We start from the raw sequence: 21,205 nt of genomic DNA, 5'->3' as shown, positions 1-21,205 counted from the left end.
AGTGATCTGCCCACCTTGTCTTCCAAAGTGCTGAGATTACAGGTGTGAGGCACTGTGCCCGTCCGACGTAGGGCATGTTTAATCATATTCCTACGACAAGATATTTGGCTTCTTGGAGCTTAGCCAAGGCATGAGACACAGTTTCCAATAAGTATATGCTTTGCATCAATTTTGAGAGATTGACATTAATCTAGTCTCTTTCTAGTAGATTAGACATCAGTAACAATTATGTTAAGTATACAGAGCGGGGACCTGGACCACTGTACCAATTTGATGCCTCTTTTTTTTAAGCTGTCCTTAGAGAATAGTTGGTGTGAATCAGGTGCCTGAGTTTCTTGCATTATAAATGGATTGGGAATTATAAAACACTCCTGAAGTCAGTGGGCTGAAGAATTAGAGGTATGTTTTTATACCTTATAACATTTTGAAGAAACACAATTAATGAACATATCCAAGCACCGTAGAAAAATTGCCTAAATCAAATGGCAGGGAGGCTAATTACCATTTAATTGAGTTTTGAAAATTTAGCTTTTCTCGTTAAAAGCTTTGTCTCAGATCGAGGAGGGAAAAAACCATCGGAAATCATTTGTTCAAACTTGGAGAAAACACTGGGAAAGTGATGGGATCAGAATGAAAGTTCTAATAATCAGTTAAAATTGTCATAATACTTAAAAACTGAGCGACGTATTTTGGTTGTTTTGTGAGCTCTGCCGGCTTAATTAAAGTATATTTAATGAATTCATTGAGAATGTTCACATCATACAGTTATAGCAGGTGCTTTTCAATCCCGGGTGATTTTGTCCTCCAGGGGATATTTGACAATGTCTAGACATTGCCATGGCTGGGATGTGTGTGCTAGTGGGTGGACGCCAGGGATACTACAATGCACAGGACAGAGCCTCGACAACAAAGAATTATCTAGCCCCAAATATCAACAATCCCGGGGCTGAGAAACCCTGAGTTACAATGATGTTTCACATTTATATACTGGCTTTAGAAATTTTTTTACATTACAAAAATTGAGGCCAGGCACAGTGGCTCATGCTTGTAATCCCAATGTTCTGGGAGGATCCCTTGAGGCCAGGAGTTCAAGACCAGCCTGGGCAACAAAGTGAGATCTTCTCTCTACAAAAACAAACGAACAAACAACAAACAAACTGGGTATAGTGGCATGCACCTGTAGTCCTAGCGGTTTTGGAGGCCGAGGCGGGAAGATCACTTGAGCCCAGGAGTTCGAGGTCACAGAGAGCTATGATTGTGCCACTGCACTCCAGCCTGGGTGACAGAGTGAGACCCCATCTCTAAAAATATTTTCAAAATTGAGATATAATTCACATACCACAAATTTTACTCTCGAAAAGTGTACAATTCAGTGAGTTTTAGTATATTTACAAAGTTGTGTAATCATCACTACTATCTAATTCCAGAACATTTTTGTCACCCCAAAAAGAAAGTCTGTACATACCTATTAGAATGGACAAAATCCAGAACACCGACAATATCAAGTGCTGGCAAGGATGTGGAGCAACAGGAACTTTCCTTCATTGCTGGTGGGAATGCAAAATGGTACAGCCACTTGGAAGACAGTTATGTGTTTTCTTATTAAAAAAAGTGCCAGGCGCAATGGCTCACGCCTGTAATCCCAGCACTTTGGGAGCCTGAGGCAGGCAGATTACAAGGTCAGGAGATCAAGACCATCCTGGCTAACACAATGAAACCCTGTCTCTACTAAAAATACAAAAACCAGCCAGGCGTGGTGGTGGGCGCCTATAGTCCCAGCTACTCAGGAGGCTGAGGCAGGAGAATGGCAATGAACCTGGGAGGTGGAGCTTGCAGTAAGCAGAGATCGTGCCACTGCATTTCAACCTGGGCGACAGACCAAGACAACATCTCAAAAAAAAAAAAAAAAGTAAACATATTCTTACAATATAATCTAGCAATCACACTCCTTGGTATTTATCCAGAGGAACTGAAAACATGTCCACACAAAAACCTGTGCATGGCTCTCTATAACAGCTTTATTCACAGCTGCCAAAACTTGGAAGAAAACAAGAGGTCCTTCAGCAGGTCACGAATAAATAAATTGTGGTATATCCAGACAATGGAATATTATTCAGTGTTAAACAGAAATGAGGTATCAACTCATGTAAAAAACATAGAGGAAACTTAAATGCGTATTCCTGAGTGAAAGACACCAATCTGAAACGACTACCTACTGATTCCAACTATATGACATTCTGGAAAAGGTAAAACTATGGAGACAGTAAAAATATCAGTGGTTGCCAGGGATTGGAGAAACGAAAGAATGAATCAATAGGCAAAGCACAGAGGATTTTTAGGGCAGTGAAAAGACTTTGTATGATACTATATTGGTGGGTACATGTCATTATACACCTGTTCAAACCCACAGAATGTATAATACCAAGAGTGTAAACCATGGATTTTGAGTGATAATAATGTTTCTTCCTCTTTCTCTCCTTTCTTTCCCTTTCTCTTTTTTCTGTCTTTCTTTCTCCCTCTCTTTCTCCTTCTCCCTTTTCCCTACTTCCTTCCTTCCTCTTTCCTCTCTCTTTTCCCTCCCTCCCTCCCTCTCTTTCCTTTCTTTTTTGATAGGCTCCTGCTCTGTTGCCCAGGTTGGAGTGCAGTGATGCAATCATAGCTCACTGCAGTCTTGACCTCCCAGGCTCAAGCGATCCTCCCATCTCAGTCACCAGAGTAGCTGGGATTACAGGTGTGTGCCGCCATGCCTCAGTTAACTAAAAACAATTTTTTTTATACAGACAGGGTCTTGCTATGTTGTCCAGGCTGGTTTTGAACTCCTGGGCTCAAGCAATCCTCCCACCTCAGCCTCCCAAATTGCTGGGAGATAATAAAGATTCATTCAATTAATCAATTATAACAAATGTACCATCCTGATGGAGGACAGTGATAATGGGGCAGGGTACGTCTGTGTGGGGACAGGGGATATAAGGGACATCTTTGTACCTTCCTCTCAATTTTGCTGTGAACCTAAAACTTCTCTAAAAGAATAAAATCTGAAAACAAAAAACCACAGTGGATCCACTACACACCTATTGAAGTCGCTAAAATAAAATACACTGACAATACAGAAAAAAAAAGAAAGAAGGAAACTCTGTACCCAGTACCCATTAGTAATCACTTCGTATTTCCCTGTCTCCACAGCCCACTAATCTACCTTTCGTCTCTATGGATTTACATACTCTTAGATATTTCATGCAAATGGAATCTTATAATATGTGGCCTTTTGCATCTGCATTCTTTCACTGAGCATAATGTTTTTGAGGCTCATCCACATCTTAGTATGTTTAAGTGGTTCATTCCTTTTTATGGTCAAATAATACTCCATTGCATGGTGATACCATCTTTTGTTTATCCTTTCATCAGTTGATGGACATTTGGTTAGTTTCCACTTTTTGGCTATTGTGAATAGTGCTGTTAGGACCACATGTATACAAGTTTTTGTGTGAATATATGTTTTTATTTCTTTTTTTTTTTTTTTTTTGAGATGGAATCTCGCTCTGTTGCCCAGGCTGGAGTGCGGTGGTGCAATCTCAGCTCACTGCAAGCGCCGCCTCCCGGGTTTACGCCATTCTCCTGCCTCAGCCTCCCAAGTAGCTGGGACTACAGGCGCCCGCCATCATCCCCGCCTAATTTTTTTGTATTTTTAGTAGAGACGGGGTTTCACCGTGTTAGCCAGGATGGTCTCGATCTCCTGACCTTTTGATCCGCCCGCCTCGGCCTCCCAAAGTGCTGGGATTACAGGCGTGTGCCACCGTGCCCAGCCATGTTTTTATTTCTTTTGGTTATATGCCTAGGGAGGAAATTGTTGGGTCATATGGTTGCTCTATGTTTAACTTTTTGAGGAACTGCCAAACTGTTTTCCAAAGTGGCTCATCATTTTACCTTCCCACCAGCAGCTTAGGAGGGATTGATTTTCTTACACCCTCACCAGTACTTGTTATTGTCTTTCTGTTTATTTATAACTATCCTAGGGGACATGAAGTGTTATTGTGATTTTGATTTGCATTTCCCTCATGACTAATGTTGCTGGGCATCTTTTCACGTGCTTTTTGGCTATTGGCATATACTTTTTGGAGAATTGTCTCTTCACATCTTTTGCTTGTTTTTAACTTGGGCTATTTGTTTTTTATTGTCAGATTGTAGGAATTCTTTATACATAATGGATGCTAGTTTCTCATTAGATATTAGATTTACAAATTTTTCTCCCAGTTTGTGAGTTGCTGGCTTTAGATTTTACAAAGCGTTTCACATCTCTTAACTTCTAAATCTCACAATAGCTAGGCATAAATTTAGGCTCAAAGAGGTTAAATAATGTGTGTAGAATCAGAAGTTTGTTCATATGTGAATTCAATAAACTTTTACTGAGAGCCTACAAAGTTGACTGTTGCTAGGCTAGAAAGAAGATCAAGTGTCTAGAATTTGATTTCCATTTCAGTTTATTTTAATTTTTAAGTTTAATGTTTAATTTTATTTTAAAAATAAAAATAAAATTAAAATGTCACCCAGGCTGGAGTGCAATGGTGAGATCTTGGCTCACTGCAACCTCTGCCTCCTGGGTTCAAGTGATTCTCTTGCCTCAGCCTCCTGAGTAGCTGGGATTACAGGTGTGTGCCACCCTGCCTGGCCGATTTTTTTTACATTTTTAGTAGAGACGGGATTTCACCATCTTGGCCAAGTTGATCTTGAACTCCTGACCAACCTCAGGTGATCCTTATGCCTTGGCTTCCCAAAATGCCAGGATTACAGGCTGAGCCACCATGCCTGGCCTCCATTTCAGTTTAAAAACTCAAATGGAACCCCACTGGGATGAGAGAAAGTGAGGGGAAAGAAGAGAAAAGGAGAGAAGAAAGAGGAGAGGAAACCAAGTTGCATGTCTTTGGCTTGTGTGTACTGCTTGGGAATCTCTTCGTTTTGTATACCCATCTTCACTTAAGGCTCCAAATATGAAAACATGAAACACTTATTTTAGAATTCAATCCTTACTTAAGCTGAACATAACCCATACTCCCTGGTCTCCTTCTGTTAAATTACTTAGCCGTCACTCTCTTTGGTTTCACTGTGGTGGATCACAGAGCAAGGACTGGAAGGCCCATTCTGAGGTCTCCACTTTACATCTGAGCCAGCATGAGAGTGGGTCCTCTCCATAGGGGCAGACTCTTGTTAACAAAGACTGATAATAAAGTCATATTGTCAATTTGTTAAATTACAATGAAAAATACAGTTTGACATTTAGTTAGTAGTATATTCGCCCTTTCTAGGCAAGTAGTTCATGACATTGGCTGCACAATGGGGTCACTTGGTGTATTAGTCTGTTTTCACACTGCTGATAAGGACATACCTGAGACCGGGCATTTACAAAAGAAGTTTAATGGACTTGCAGTTCCACATGGCTGGGGAAGCCTCACAATCGTGGCAGAAGGCAAGGAGGAGCAATTCACATCTTACGTGGATGGCGGCAGACAAGAGAAGAGAGCTTGTGCAGGGAATCTCCCCCTTATAAAACCATCAGATCTCGTAAGACTTATTCACTATCACGAGAGCAGCACAGGAAAGAACTGCCACCATGATTCGACTATCTCCCACTCCGTCCCTCCCACAACAGGTGGGAATTCAAGATAAGATTTGGGTGGGGACACTGCCAAACCGTATCACTTGGGCAGCTTGACCAACTCCCAATTCCTAGGCTTGATTCTGGAACAATGAAATGAGGATCTCCAAGGATGGGGCCCAGGTGTCAATGTTCTTTTAAAGCTTCCCAGGTGATCTCAATGTGAATGCAAGGTTGTGAACCACTGCTTCTGGAATACCTGCACCCTGAGAAGGTATAATCAGTAGTGTGTAGAATCAGAAGGCAATTCATTTGTAAATTTAATACACTTCTATGGAGAGCCTACAAAGTTGATTGTTGGTAGGCTGGAAAGAAGTAATTAAATTGTAATCAAATAGACATGGAGTTAGAGTTCATCATTTAGTCCACAAATATTTATAAATATTATGTGCTAGGTGCTGGGATAAACATAAGTCGATACAGTTTGGTGGTTATCAAAATGGGCTTTAGAATGAAATTTCAGGTCCTGGCCCCACTGTTTACTAGTGTGTGACTTTATTTCTCTGAGCTTGAATTTCTCTGCTGGTAAAATGGGGTTGCTAACAATAGTGCCTACTTCAGAGACTTGCTTGAGAATTATGTCAAATGATGCGGTGTTTCCAAAATTTCAAGATTTGTTCTAAAGCTATACCCATGTGCAACCTGTACTACTGATTACTTAATATTTCATTTACTGGCTCATTTTTTCTTCTTAAATATTTCCTTTGGTCTCACTCCAAGTGGTATCATCTATAAAATACTTGGTTTGATGGGCTAGCTATAGTTTTTCCTAACACATAGTAAAATATATAATTTAACAAATAAGTGACTTTTGTTTGCCACCTGAAAGTGTTGCTCATATCAGTTGTGGGAACACATCTTTGGGAAACAAGGAATATCTGGGATATTTGCATCTGAGCCAGCATGAGAGTGGCTCCTTTCCATAGAGGCAGATGCTAATAAGAGGCAGATGCCTACTTCAGGGGCTATTGAAGGAATATGGTTCGCACCTAGAAAGCTCTCAGCTCACTCAGCTGATGATAATTTTTTTTTTTTTTTTTTTAAAGACAGAGTCTCACTCTCTCACCCAGACTGGAGTGCAGTGGTGAGCGACATCTCGGCTCACTGCAACCTCCACCTCTCAGGTTCAAGTGATTCTCCTGTCTTACCCTCCTGAGTAGCTGGGATTACAGGTGTTTGCCACCATGCCAGAATAATTTTTGTATTTTTAGTAGAGATGGGGTTTCATCACATTGGCCGGGCTGGTCTCAAATTTCTGACCTCAAGTGATCCGCCCACCTTGGCCTCCTAAAATGTTGGGATTACAGGCATGAGCCATTGGGTCCGGTCAGTTATTTTCTTTATATAGAAGTTTCTGGGCTGGGTGCAGTAGCTCACACCTTAATCCCAGCACTTTGGGAGGTTGGACAGGATGATTGCTTGAGTCCAGGAGTTTGAGATCAGCTTGGGCAACACAGGGAGACTCCATCTCTACAAAAAAAAAAAAAAAAAATTAGCCAGGCATGGTGGTACATGCCTGTGGTTCCAGCTACTGGGAGGGCTGAGGTGGGATGATCACTTGAGCCTGGAGAGGTGGAAGCTGCAGTAAGTCGTGATTGTGCCACTGAACTCCAGCCTGGGTGACAGAGTGAGATTCTGTCTAAGAGAAAAAAAAAAAAAGAGGTGCTTGATAAATAGTAGCTATCCATTATTGGCCCCAGGAACAAGAAGTAAGTTATGTTTAGGGAAGGAAAACAAACAAACAAATGTGTACTAAGCAAGCCTGTAGCTTTAATCAAGTGCTGGTGTGTGGGGGTGTGTGTGTGTGTGTGTGTGTGTGTGTGTGAGAGTTGTGAGAGAACACATCTCCAGTTCTATCTACTGTAGAATTAGGAGCGTACGAAAAAGACTTTACATTTATAAACAGAACATACACATACGCACATGTGTGCACAATTATACACACAATTTAATCATTATAAAACCACATCCATATTGTTGCTACCTAGGTTAAGAAATAGATCATAGCAGCACCCCAACACGCTGAAAGGCCTCCATCAGGTAACTACTATTCTGACTTTTGCTTTCTTTATGGGTTTGCCATTACTTTTAAAAATGGCAAAAACCTCAATGATTTGCATCAACCTAAATACATTCCTCCTTAAACTACGTTGTTTTGTTTTGTCCGCTTTTGGAATTTATATGAATGGAATCATATGTCATTGTCTTGCTTCCTTCATTAGGCCTTGTTTTGAGACTCATTATGCCATTGTGGTTAGTTGCAGTTTATTCTTGTTCATTGTTTATGAAAACACTGCAATATACAATTTTGTCTTTTCTACTGCTGATGGACATTTATGTCGCTTCCAGTTTTTTGCCAACACTATTTTGTATTCTTATACACATCTCTTGGTGTACATAAGTAGGAGTTTCTCGCTGGGAGCGGTGGCTAAGGCCTGTAATCTCAGCACTTTGGGAGGCAGAGGTGGGCGGATCACTTGAGGTCAGGAGTTCAAGACCAGCCTGGCCAACATGGTGAAACCCCATCTTTACTAAAAATACAAACAATTGGGCATGGTGGTGTGCGCCTGTAATCCCAGTTACTTGGAAGGGTGAGACAAGAGAATAGCTTGAACCTGGGAGGAGGAGGTTGCAGTGAGGCGAGATCGTGCCATTGCACTCCAGCCTGGGAGACAGAGCAACACTTCGCCTCAAAATAAATAAATAAATAAATAAATAAATAAATAGGAGTTTTTCTTAGGTAGAGAAACTATTCCTAGCAATAGTCATAGAATGCACAAATCTTCAATGTTAGCAAATAGTGCCATACTTTGTTTTTTTTAAATTTCAGAGATTGTGTCCATTTACACGTCTACGGGTACTGTATAAATGTGTGTACCTCCACATCTTCGCAAACACTGTCACATCCTTTTTTTGTTGTTGTTCTCGAATTTGAGTGTTATTGTTTCTCATTGTGACTTTTTCATTTTTTCTGATTATGAACGAGGTTGACACCTTTCATACATTTGTTGGTCATCTGGATTTCCGTTTTGGTGACGTGCCTGTTTTAAGTATCTCTTCTATAATTTATTTTAAAGTGTCCTTTCAGACAGCCTCAATGACTTTCATCAACTCCTTGCAGGGCAGTCAGCCGGGAGATAGAGTAATCAAGGTAGGTTGAAGTCAACCTCAAAACATTCGCCGCCTCAGCTGTAGCAGAGAACCATTGGGTTTCCCCAGGTGACAAGTACTTCTACCTTAGCCGCGTGAGAGAGAAAGAAGACCAGGCTGAGTAGCCTGGCTGCCTACCTCCTCGCGGGTGGCCGAGAGCAGGGGACAGCGCCCAGGCGACTTCCTCAGGGATCCTAGATAAACAGTCGCGTCCCCAAACGCAGCATCCTGCTTAACCGCCAATTTCAAACTTCCAAGACCTGCCCAGCCGACTTTGCCCTTCCCTTTATCCCATTGGTCGCGAGTCAAAGGAAGATGCAATTTGATTGGCTCTCCTTTTCACTTTCTCTATCACTTTAAAGACGTGGGCGGGGCCTGGCTGAGAAGCCCATGTCTATCATAGGAACGGGCACGCTGATTGGTCCAGACACGGCTGAGACCCGCCCGCGCCGTTCCTCTGGTTCAAACGCGGCGGCGGGAGGCGCGGGGCGGAGCAGATCGCAGACCAGCCGGGTCCGCAGAGCGTGAGTCTGAGCCCCTAGACCCAATTCTACCGCACCCTGCTCCGCAAGGCCAGGGGAAGGCCGCCTCCACCCACACCAGTCCCGGCTTTCCCTCCCGCCGCGGGGAGGGCGGTGCTTCCACCCCTAGGGCTGCGGGAGGCCTGGAGGGTCTTCCCAGGCTGGCTGTGCGCGCGCGCACCCTCCTCAGGAGCCGAGGGGTCTGCCGGGTGGTGCCGGGGCGGGAGGCTTGCTCCTCCCCTAAACCGGGAGGAGCCCTTCGTCTCTTCAGCTCTGCCTCCTGTCAGCACTAACTGCTTTATTCTGCCCAGTGTAGTCAGCCAGTTCCTTATTATCTGCGTGATAGCAATTTTCTTAACCTCTCTGTTTCAGTGTCTTCATACCTCGTGCCCATCCCACCACCTCCTGATGCCCCCGCCTCTTTCGCTCTGCTCCATTCCCTCTGGCCTCCCTGTTATTGTTGGAGAGGCCAGGTCCTGCCTCAGTGCTTTTGGCTTGGCTGTTTCCTTTGCCACGGATATCTTTCTTTCCCCAGATATCAACATGGCTTGCTGGTCACCCGCTTCAGGTCTTCAAGTCTTGGGTCAAATGGTGTCTTCTGTGAAGTCTGACTTGACCACACTAAAGATTGCACCGTCTCACCCCCATTGCCCTTATCTTACTTGGTTTTGTTTTTACCTCATAGCACTTAACACCTTCCAACAAACTATATATAGTTTGCTTATTTCAGTCATTCATTTAATAACTACTTATTCACACCTATTTATGTGCCAGGCTATGTGTGCCCCCACTGCGTGGGGGCAAAAATCTCTGCCCTTGTGGAGCTTCCATTCTAAGGGGGGAGATAATAGACACATTGATAAGTAAGAGAGTATGTCAGATAAGTGTATCACCTCCTGTTACGGTGAGTTAAAATCTGGTGTTTAATCTCCATGATTAGACTGAGCTTCCTAAAACTGGAGTGGTAGCTAATTTTCATCTCCTTGTCCCTGATACCTTGAGGGAGATCAGGATCTCTCAAGCCCTTCCTGCTCAAAACATAGGACATACTTGACTTTTCTGATATCCTTTCAGCACCAGTGGGGAGATGTTGAAGTTCAAATATGGAGCGCGGAATCCTTTGGATGCTGGTGCTGCTGAACCCATTGCCAGCCGGGCCTCCAGGCTGAATCTATTCTTCCAGGTAACAGGCTACCCTGCCAACTTTGCTCACCTGTGTGTTTCCTTGGAATCTCCTTGTCACTCACCTTTGCTTTTATTTTATTTATTTATTTAGAGTCTCACTCTGTCGCTCAGGCTGGAGTACAGTGGGGCAATCTCAGCTCACTGCAACCTCTGCCTCCTGGGTTCAAGCGATTCTCCTGCCTCCGCCTCCAGAGTAGCTGGGACTATAGGCGCCTGCCACCACACCCGACTAAGTTTTGTACTTTTTTTTTTTTTTAGTAGAGACGGGTTTCACCATGTTGGCCAGGCTGGAGTCAAACTCCTGACCTCAAGTGATCCTCCTGCCTTGGCCTCCCAAAGTGCTGGGATTACAGGCATGAAATGCGCCAGGCTTGCTTTCATTATAGGACCAAGGATAATATTTTAGGAGAAATTCTGTTTTGTTTTGCTTGAAACAAGGTCTTCTGTCGACTCTAGGCCTGTGCCACCATGCCCAACTAATTTTTAAATTTTTTGTAGGGATGGGGTCTCACTATGTTGCCCAGGCTGATATTGAACACCTGACTTCAAGTGAGCCTCCTGCCTTGGCCTCCCAAAGCACTGGGGTTATAGGTGTGAGCCACTGCACTGGCCTTCTATTTGGAGTTTTATATACACTGATTATTTTGGAAAAAGGACACTGCAGAAGTAGATAGCTGAACTTGCCTTAGGAGGGAGATCCTTTCATATTTCTCACACTTTACACTTCTGTACTAAAGTTCATTAATTGATTGATTGACAGGGTCTTGCTCTGTGGCTCAGGCTGGAGTGCATTGGCACAATCACGGCTCACTGTAGCCTTGACCTCCCGGGCTCAAGCGATCCTCCCACTTCAGCTTTCCAAGTAGCTGGGACCACAGGTGTGTGCCACCACACCTGGCTAATTTTTGTATTTTTTGTAGAGATGAGGTTTCACCATGTTGCCCAGGCAGGTCTCGAATTCCTAGGCTCAAGTGATCCACCTGTCGCAGCCTCTGAAAGTGTTGGGCTTACAGGCGTAAGTCACTGCACCAGGGTGAGTTTGCCCTTTTATTGGAGAAAGAAAAATAAATGAACAAAGATGCTTTTTAAAACTACAATTTCTGTGGGTATCATCCTATTCATTTTCATTGCAGGGATGTTTATTTTTTAAGATTTAAAAAAAAGTTTTGATGAATATCACACCTGTTTAACCCTCATTCCTCTTAAGATAACACATTTCCATCACCCCAGATGTGTTAAAACTTAATGTCATAAGATTACTTCCAAATAGATTTTTAATTCTTTTGTTTCTGATGTATATGGAACACTGGTGAAGTAGAAATCCTTGTTTGATTTATGTATTCATAAGTCAGGGGGACAATAGAGACTGTGAAGATTTAGAATTGAATCCCAGTCCCAGCACTAGTTAGCTGTGTTACTCTGGGTGAGTCAGTTACCTTTTCTGAGTCCATTTGCTGTTCTTTAAAATAGGTTGTAGCCTGTAATCCCAGTATTTTGAGAGGCTGAGGTGGGTGGATTACTTGAGGTCACGAGTTCGAGACCAGCCTGGCCGACATAGTGAAACCCCATCTCTACTAAAAATATAGAAAATTAGCTGGGCGTGGTGGTGGCACGCACCTGTAATCCCAGCTACTTGAAAGGCTGAAGCAGGAGAATCGTTTGGACCCAGGAGGCGGAGGTTGCAGTGAGCTGAGATCGTGCCATTGCACTCCAGCCTGGGCAGCAGAGTGGGTGAGACTCCATCTCAAAATAAAACAAAAAAATAACGTAGAGGTTGTAGTACCTAATCCACAGGGTTGTTGTGAGGATTAAATGAGATATTACATATAAAGCATTTAGCACCTTGCCTGGCTGTTAGTAAACCCCTTATAAAAAATAGTAAGTATTGTTAATACTCAGCATAGAATAGTATTAGTTATAATATTAATACTAAATTTCTGTATCCTTAATAGGAATTATGTTTAGGAAGGTAGTTATGTAGGATACCTGTAAGATGATGAACAATGAAGTATTTTTGATAACTTTTTGTTTTTTCCAAAATATTAGTATTAGGTGTTTAAACAGATCAGAGTGGAAACAAATTGAAAGCTTAGGTTGTTCTGTGGGACCATCGCCATCAGCATTTTAAGTCTTGACATATTTTTTACAAATGAATAGTCTGTCTTTAGCCTTAGATGGCTGGAGTGCTGCTACTTTTCAGCCCCTTTATCATGCTACTTCAAAATATCTCTAACTTGCTGGGCGTAGTGGCTCACGCCTGTAATCCTTGCACTTTGGGAGGCTGAGGCGGGCGGATTGCTTGAGGTCAGGAGTTTGAGACTAGCCTGGGCAACATGGTGAGACCCCTTCTCTACTAAAAACACAAAAAATAGTTGACTGTGATGGCGGGTTCCTGTAGTCCCAGCTACTTGGGAGGCTGAGGTGGGAGGATTGCTTGAGCCCTGGAAGCAGAGGTTTCAGTGAGTTAAGATCGTGCCATTGTACTTCAGCTTGGGCGACAGAGCAAGACCTTGTATCTTAAAAAAAAAAAAAAAAAAAAAACATTTCCACCTTACTTATTAAGGGCTTATAATGTGCTGAGTATGTAATAGTTATGGCTTCCAATGTGTCTGGTATAGAACTGGCATGTTTCTGAGTATCCCACTTCAGCCTCGTAACAGAGGTAAGGACTATTTTTATTTAAACTTTAAATAAAAAGTTTTTATTTAGGAGACAACAGGCCAGGTGTGGTGGCTCACACCTGTAATCCCAGTACTTCAGGAGGCTGAGGCAGGTGGATTGCTTGAATCCAAGAGTTCAAGACTAGCCTGGGCAAAATAGTGAAACCCCATCTCTACAAAAAATATAAATAATTAGCCAGGCATGGTGGTGTGTGCCTGTAGTCCCAGCTACTCAGGAGGCTGAGGTGGGGGCATAGCTGGGGCCCTGGAGGCAGAGGTTGCAGTGAGCTGAGATTGTGACACTGCACTCCAGCCTGGGTGACAGAACGAGGCCCTGTTTCTAAATAAATACATAAATAGGAAGCAACAGATAATAGACATATATGGAGGTAGACAAGGCCTTGCCCAAGATCATACACGTTGAGCTTTGCAGATGGAGCCAAGATCAGACTCCATCTTTGGTTGGTCCGACTCCAAAGGCTGACCACATAGCCATTGGGCCATACCGTCTGTGCACGTCAGAGTTCATTAAGTATGTCTTGTATTTTGTCATTATAACAGGAAGAATTATAGGTAAACCCTCAGTTCATCTCTTTTTAATGCTGAGTTCCCCCCACCCAGTAAAGCTATTATTGCAAGTGTATTATATACCTGTCATTTGCCTTGAGTGATCAGGTAAGGATGCTGTTTGTTCTTTTCCCATATAGTGCTATTTGAATGAGATTGAGATACAGTAGCAATTTTGTTTCCCATTCAGGTGAGTACTTTACACTGAGTGTCATTTTGTCTTTTTTACTTCTACTCAACAGGATTTCCTAACATGTTCGAGGTCAGTGATTGTCAGACTTTTAGAGCCAGCAAAATTTCCCAAATTGCTGGGTAGACACAGGTTTTCTTATTTTGCCAAGTAAGGATATTTAAAAAAAAATAATAAAAAGAAAAACCTATTATTTTCTTGCCCTTTTATTTCATAAAGGGCATTTTAAGAAACAACAAGACAGGAAGAACATCATCTCAGAATAAAGGACCATTTTTAAATTTGAATACATTTAGTTTTATGAAAAAAGATATCATGTGGCATTCATTTTTTCTCATTTCACTGCAGGCTGTCGAAAACTTTGTTAAGACCCAGTACTGCATTTGGGAACCCCTGCTTTAGTTGGTCTAAACTCTTGAAGAATACAAGAAACAAAGCGTTTTATTTTCCTGAGTTAGTGGCAACTATTACTAAAGTGACAGATATGGTGGCCTTGAATGCAGTGCTTCCCAAACCTGACTGAGGTCTGACTCTCTTGGGGACCAGGGTCTCATTCCGTTGCCCAGGCTGGAGTGTGGCAGCACAATCTTGGCTCACTACAGCCTTGACTTCTTGGGCTCCAGTGATCCTCCTACCTCAGTCTCACGAGTGGCTAGGACTACAGGATCATGCCACTACACCTGGCTAATTTTTTTTGTTTGTTTGCAGAGATGGGGTCTCGCTGTATTGCCCCGGCTGGTCTTGAACTCCTGGGCTCAAGTGATCCTCCCACCTTGGCCTCCCAAAGTGCTAGGATTCCAGGTGGGAGCCACCTCGCCCTGCTGGGGAACTTGTTAATAAAACAGATCCCAGGCTACAGTCTGGAAAATTCTAATTCAATAGGTTGTGGGGGAGGGGAGGCATAGGACCAGATAACGTGTGTGTTTGTTTTTTTTCCTTAAATTCTCCAGTGCTCTTGTGATTCAAATGCAGCAATCCGTTTCTGTTATCCAGTGCTGTGTAACAAAGCACTTACAACGTTTAAAGCAACAATGATTTATTTTTCTTAGGATTCTGTGGATTGGCTGGACTCAGCTAGGTGGTTCTGCTTCATCCTGTGATGTCAGCTGGGGTTACTTGTGGGGCTACATTCAGCTGGGATTATGTCTGGGACTGGAACATGTGGGTGCTGACTGCTGGCTGGGGCACCTTAGTGTTTCTTACGTGGCCTTTCTTCTCCATGAGGTCTTTCAGTAGTGTAGCCCAGGACTTGTAACTTTTTTTTTTTTTTTAAGACAGAGTCTCGACCCGTTGCCCAGGCTGGAGTGCAGTGGCATGATCTCTGCTCACTGCAACCTCTGCCTCTTGGGTTCAAGCGATTCTCCTGCCCCAGCCTCCTGAGTAGCTGGGATTACAGGCGCTCACCTCCACGCCTGGCCAATTTTTGCATTTTTAATAGAGACGGGGTTTCACCACATTGGTCATGTGGGTCTCCAACTTCTGACCTCGTGAGCCGCCTGCCTTGGCCTCCCAAAATGCTGGGATTACAGGCATGAGCCACCGCTCCTGGCTGACTTGTAACTTTTTTTTTAAGTAATAAAGATTTTGGGCTTTGTGGGTCCTGTAGTCTCTGTTGCAACCACTCAACTTGGCCATGGTAGCACAAAAGCAGTTAAAAACAATATGTAAATGATGGATGTGGCTGTGTTCCGGTAAAACTTATAAAAAGTCCGTGGGCTGGATTTGGTCCAAGGGCTATAGATTGTACACCCCTGGTCTAGCCCAAGCATCTTTGCATGGTGGCTGGCTTCCCAAAAGTGGAAACTGGTAAGCTGCTTTTTTTTTGAGAGGGAGTCTTTCTTTGTTGCCCAGGCTGGAGTGCAGTGGTGTGATCTCGGCTCACTGCAACCTCCGACTCCCGGGTTCAAGCAATTCTCATGCCTCAGCCTCCCAAGTGGTTGGGATTACAGGCACCCACCACCATGACCGGCTAATTTTTGTATTTTAGTAGAGACAGGGTTTCACCATGTTAGCCAGGGTAGTCTCAAACTCCTGACCTCAAGTGATCCACCTGCCTTGACCTCCCAAAGTGCTGGGATGACAGACATGAGCCACCATGCCTGGCCGCTTGACAAGCTTCTTAAAGGCACTGCCCTGAACTGGCACAGTATCTCTTGTGTCACATTCTTTTGGTTGAAGAGAGTCTCAGAGATGGCACAGATTCAAAGATAGGAGAAATAGACTCCAGCGCTTAAAGGAAGGAATAGCATGTGCCTACTGAATTGGAGGAACTGTTGGAGACCATCTTTGCAGCGAGACCACACTATTCATGGCTTGGCACGTGGGACTCACTGCTCTACACCAGGGTCGCAGACTCATGTCTTTGGGGGCCGGGCAGTGAGTATAAATGAGTTAGGTGGGCCAGTTGGAAGATGGAGTCAGACCTGCAGTGAACTCCGGAACACATCTGCTACCGGGAGGGGCAGCATTACTCAGCTCCAGCTCAGCGTCATCAGGCAGGAAGGCGAGGCAGGAAGACGAGGCAGTGTTGCCGGATCTGCCAGTGTTTCAAGAGAAGCCAGAGACTCCATTTTTATTTTTTTGTATGGAATCTCCTGATTTTGAAATATTGGCAGATAATTCAAATTATCTTAAACACTACAGGCCAAACAAAACATATCTGTGGGCTAGAGACAGTCTGCCAGTTTGTAACTATTTCTCCAGATCATGAGTAAATTTGGCTTTATGATAGTCACTCAGTTCTCATTACTCTAGGTTGTTCAAATGAATTAAAAAAGCTGAAATTATATGAATAAACCCCTGGACACACGTGAAAGAAGTGAAAAACCCATGTTTCCTATTGTAGAAACATGGAAGCATGTCAGAGCCAGAGGATCCAGAGGAAGTATTCTCACTAGCCTCAGACCCTCAGGAGTGAGGGACCTTTTCTTGTTAATGGCCATGCTTGTGCAGTTTTCCCTCCCAGGTGCTGGTGAAAGAAACCCACAGTCCTGGAATCATGGAAGTGATACCATAATGACTGTCGGTTGACGCTGCTTTAAAGAATGAAGCCACAGAATTGTGCTGTTAGCATGTCGTGAGCAGTTAGTTGAGTTGGTGGCTTGTAATTTACTCTGTGTGGATGTTATTGATCAAAGCTTTTCATTATTGACAGTGTCTCCATCTGCTGTTTGCTGTTTTTAGGGGAAACCACCCTTTATGACTCAACAGCAGATGTCTCCTCTTTCCCGAGAAGGGATATTAGATGCCCTCTTTGTTCTCTTTGAAGAATGCAGTCAGCCTGCTCTGATGAAGATTAAGCATGTGAGCAACTTTGTCCGGAAGTGTAAGTTTGGGGAACTTTTTCTTGAAAACCGTCCTGAGAGAGAAAAGTAGAAAGATGCTTGAGGCAGAATGAGTTACTGGTTGATAGTAGTGGGTAAGAACTCTGGTTCTATATAAGACAGATCCAGGTTCAAGTTCAGGCTGCACCTCTTATAGCTGGGAGACCAGGTAAGTTGGGCTACTTGGTTGCAAGTGACAGACTCAATTCAAAGACTGAATTTAGGACAGGTGCAGTGGCTCATACCTATAATCTCAGCCCTTTGAGAAGCTGAGGTGGGCGAATCGCTTGAGCCCGGGAGTTCAAGACCAGCTTGGGCGACATGGTGAAACCCTGTCTCTACAAAAAAAAAAAATTAACTGGGTATGGTGGCTTGCACCTGTGATCCCAGCTGCTCAGGAGGCTGAGGTGGGAGGATCACTGGAGCCCGAGAGGTCAAGGCTCAATGAACCATGATTGTGCCATTGCACTCTAGTCTGGGTGACAGAGTGAGACCCTGTGTGAATAAAAGAGTGAATTTATTGGCTTATGAAACTGAGAAATCCAGGAATGAGTTAAGTTTTAACTTTAGGCATAGCTGGTTCCAGAAACCTCAATAATACCCTGTGACCTCATGCTTATACTCACTCAGGACTGACTTTCTATTAGGCAATGTAGGCACGGTGCTTAGGACCTGTGATATTTAATTTTAATGAATTTAATTAGTTTTAATTAACTGAATTAAATTTTAATTTGTTTTAAAATTACAGGAAAAATGAATGTAATAATGTATAATGATTCTGGATTACATTCATCTTTATACCAATGTAGTCATGAATAAAATTTTTGTTTTTTTTGGAGACAAGGTCTTGCTCTATTACCCAGACTGGAGTGCAGTGGTATATCACAGCTTATTGCAGTTTCAACCTTCTAGGCTCAAGCAATCCTTCTACCTCGGTGGCTGGGACTACAGGCTCACACTACCATGCCCAGCTAATTTTTGCTTTTTTCTGTAGAGATAGGGTCTTACTATGTTACCCAGGCTGGTCTCAAACTCCAGGCTTTAAGCAGTCTTCCTGCCTCAGCCTCCCAAAGCTTTGGGATTACAGGCGTTGAGCCACCATGCCTGGCCCCATGAAACATAATTTTTGAATTCTTTTTTGTTTTTAATGGAGGAAGGGGCTGAGGAAGGCAAAAGTACCTAGGGCCTATGAGGTCATATATCGGCCTTGCCTTCACCCTGTTTCTGACTTTGCTTGACTTCCATGTGATGGGGCAGTTGACTGGTGGTGTCCCAGTTTCATACTCTCACATTAGTGTTTTTCAACCAGTGGGTGACTTTGCCCCCTAGATGTTTTCGGTTGTCAGAGCTGGCTGGGGATGGTGGTGTGTGAGGTTGAGGGGAGGGTCCTACTGTCAGTTAATGGGTGAGGCCAGAGATGCTGCCAAACACCTTACAGTGCACAAAGCAGCCCCTGTAACACAGAAGTATGTAGCCCACAATGCCAGTAGTGCTGAATTTGAGAAACCCCACCTTGTACAACACTGCTGTGCAACCAACCACCCTAAATATTAGTGACTTAAAACAATAGTCATTGTGGCTGGGCGCGGTGGCTCATGCCTGTAGTCCCAGCACTTTGGGAGACTGAGGCGATGGATCACGTGAGGTCAGGAGTTTAAGACCAGCCTGGCCAACATGGTGAAACCTTATCTCTACTAAAAATACAAGAATTAACTGAGCGTGGTGGTGGGCGCCTGTAATCCCAGCTACTTGGGAGGCTGAGGCAGGAGAATCATTTGAATCTGGGAGGTGGAGGTTACAGTGAGCCAAGATCTCACCATCGCACTCCAGCCTGGGCAATGAGTGAGACTCTGTCTTAAAAAAAGAAGTTATTGTATTACCTCTCGTGTGTGTAGGTTGATTGGACTCAACTGGGAATTCCTCTGCTCTGTATTACATTGGCCAGGATTGCCGTCACCTGGGACTCTCCTGGGCTGGAATGTGTGAGAGGGCTTACTCACTGTTTGGTGCCCTGGCTGGGAGACTGGGCCCAGCTGGGCCTGTCTCTCTTCATGAAGTCTCAGGGCCTTTTGCTGTCTACATGGCACCTCTATGTGGTCTCTACATCAGAAGTCAAGGAACTACAGCCTGTGATGCCTATTTTGTAAACAAAGTTTTACTGGAACAGCCACACCCATGTGTTTGTACAGTGCCTATGGCTGCTTTCACATTATAACAGCATTTTATTTCATTTTATTTATTGTTTTGGAGACAAAGTCTCACTCTGGCTGGAGTGCAGCAGCACAGTCATAGCTCACTGCAGCCTCCAACTCCTGGGCTCAGGCAATCCTCCTGTCTCAGCCTCCTCAGTAGCTAGAACTACAGGCCCATGCCACCGTTAACGGCTAATTTTTAAATTTTATGCAGCGATGGGATCTTGTGAGATTGCCTAGGCTGATCTTGAACTCCTGGCCTCAAGAAATCCTCCCACCTTGGCCTCCCAAAATGCTTGGATTACAGGCATGAGCCACTGTGCCCAGCCCACAACAGCATTTGAGTAGTTGTGATAGAGATCAAATGGCCTACAAAGCCCAAAATAATTCCTGTTTGGCCCATTTCGAAAAGGCTTGCTGACCTCTGAGCTACATGGTCTTTCTAGTAGGACAGCCTCGATGGTAGCTCAGGGTTTCCAAAACACAAAAGTGGAAGCTGCCAGGCTTTCTTAGGGGTTATCCTAGGAGGAACATAGGATCTCTTTGGCTGCGTTCTATTGTTTGATGCATGCTCTGGGGCCGCTCAAATTCCACCTGAGAGGAAACTACACAAGGGCATGAATCCCAAGAGGACTGGGGTATTGGGTGCTATTTTTGGAGACTGGCTACCACACCCTGCCCAATGGTTATCTTCCCTTATCTAGGTTAATACAATCCCAGGGAAGATTCTAACTTGGCTCTGCTTTGGGTCATTTGCCTCCCTGGAGGTGAAGTATTGTGATCGGTTTTGTTGGAGTGCCCAAAGGGGTCAGGGCAGTGTGATTACCAGCACCTCATGGGATGGGGGATGCGTGGTTATGCAAAGGAGCCGGGGATGCTGAGTAGAAAAGAATCAGCATATGTTCACTATAGTGCCCTTCGGTATTTTACATGTACTTTGTTCTCAGTTTTCTCATCTGCAAAACGAGAATAATGTATATCCTTTTTTTGGAGTCTTGCTCTGTTGCCCAGGCTGGAGTACAGTGGCACAATCTCAGCTCACTGCAATCTCCACATCCCGGTTTCAAGTGGTTCTCCTGCCTCAGCCTCCTGAATAGCTGGGACTACAGGGGTGCACCACCACACTCAGCTAGTTTTTTTATTTTTAGTAGAGATGGGGTTTTGCCATGTTGGCCAGGCTGGTCTCAAACTCCTGACTTCAAGTGATCCACCTGCTTTAGCCTCCGAAAGTGCTGGAATTACGGGCATGAACCACCGCACCCGGTGGGAATAATGTATATCTAGTGAGGCTGTGTTGGGATTGAGTGAGTTAATGCACAGACCAGACTTGTCATGTTGCCTGTCCCATAGGAGACAATAAATGGTACCCAGTAATCATAACTCTGAACCTCAACAACATTTAATATATTGTATATCTTCAAAATGTACTTGAGATATTTGTTCATCATTCTGTTTTTGTTTGAATAAGCTCCCGCCTTCTTTTTTGAATATTTAAATTTATAAGTAGGGAGTGGGAGGGGAAGGAAATTATGTGACGAGGCTAGCTTACTGAGCCATCTGCAGGCACCTTCATTAGTCTTGAGGCTGTCCTCTGGTTACTTAACAGCAGTGAATTATCTAGAACCATATAGTGATCAGAAGACTTGGTTTAGTGGAATGTAGATGTTTTTCTAATAGAACTCTCTTCCAGGGAAATGTTTCATATGTTTGAAGAGGTTTCCTGGGGAGTGGTTAAGAGGCCATGATTGAAAATGGGTGATTACATTA

At 43.8% G+C, this 21,205-nt stretch overlaps 2 protein-coding genes across 8 annotated transcripts in view; one reads left to right on the top strand and one right to left on the bottom strand.

Moving 5' to 3' along the window:
• Nucleotides 1-21,205, bottom strand: part of BICDL1 (BICD family like cargo adaptor 1) — a 718,679-nt gene that overhangs the window by 581,181 nt on the left and 116,293 nt on the right. The window lies entirely within an intron of this gene.
• CIT (citron rho-interacting serine/threonine kinase) overlaps nt 9,280-21,205 on the top strand; it is a 201,700-nt gene continuing 189,774 nt past the window's right edge. For 5 of the 6 annotated variants that reach the window (XM_050747837.1, XM_050747836.1, XM_050747835.1 and 2 more), the window contains exons 1-3: nt 9,280-9,324; nt 10,396-10,504; nt 17,107-17,248. In XM_050747837.1, coding sequence (XP_050603794.1) covers nt 10,409-10,504; nt 17,107-17,248 — 238 coding nt within the window. In that variant the 5' untranslated portion in view covers nt 9,280-9,324; nt 10,396-10,408. Of the gene's footprint in view, nt 9,325-10,395; nt 10,505-14,297; nt 14,725-17,106; nt 17,249-21,205 lie in introns of those variants that run through there. The other variant, XM_050747838.1, reaches the window with a different exon arrangement.

This window comes from Macaca thibetana, chromosome 11 (genome assembly GCF_024542745.1).
Source record: "Macaca thibetana thibetana isolate TM-01 chromosome 11, ASM2454274v1, whole genome shotgun sequence".
NCBI lineage: Eukaryota > Metazoa > Chordata > Mammalia > Primates > Cercopithecidae > Macaca > Macaca thibetana.
The sequence above is the reverse complement of the archived record's forward strand: the minus strand, read 5'-3'. Positions and strand labels throughout refer to the sequence as shown.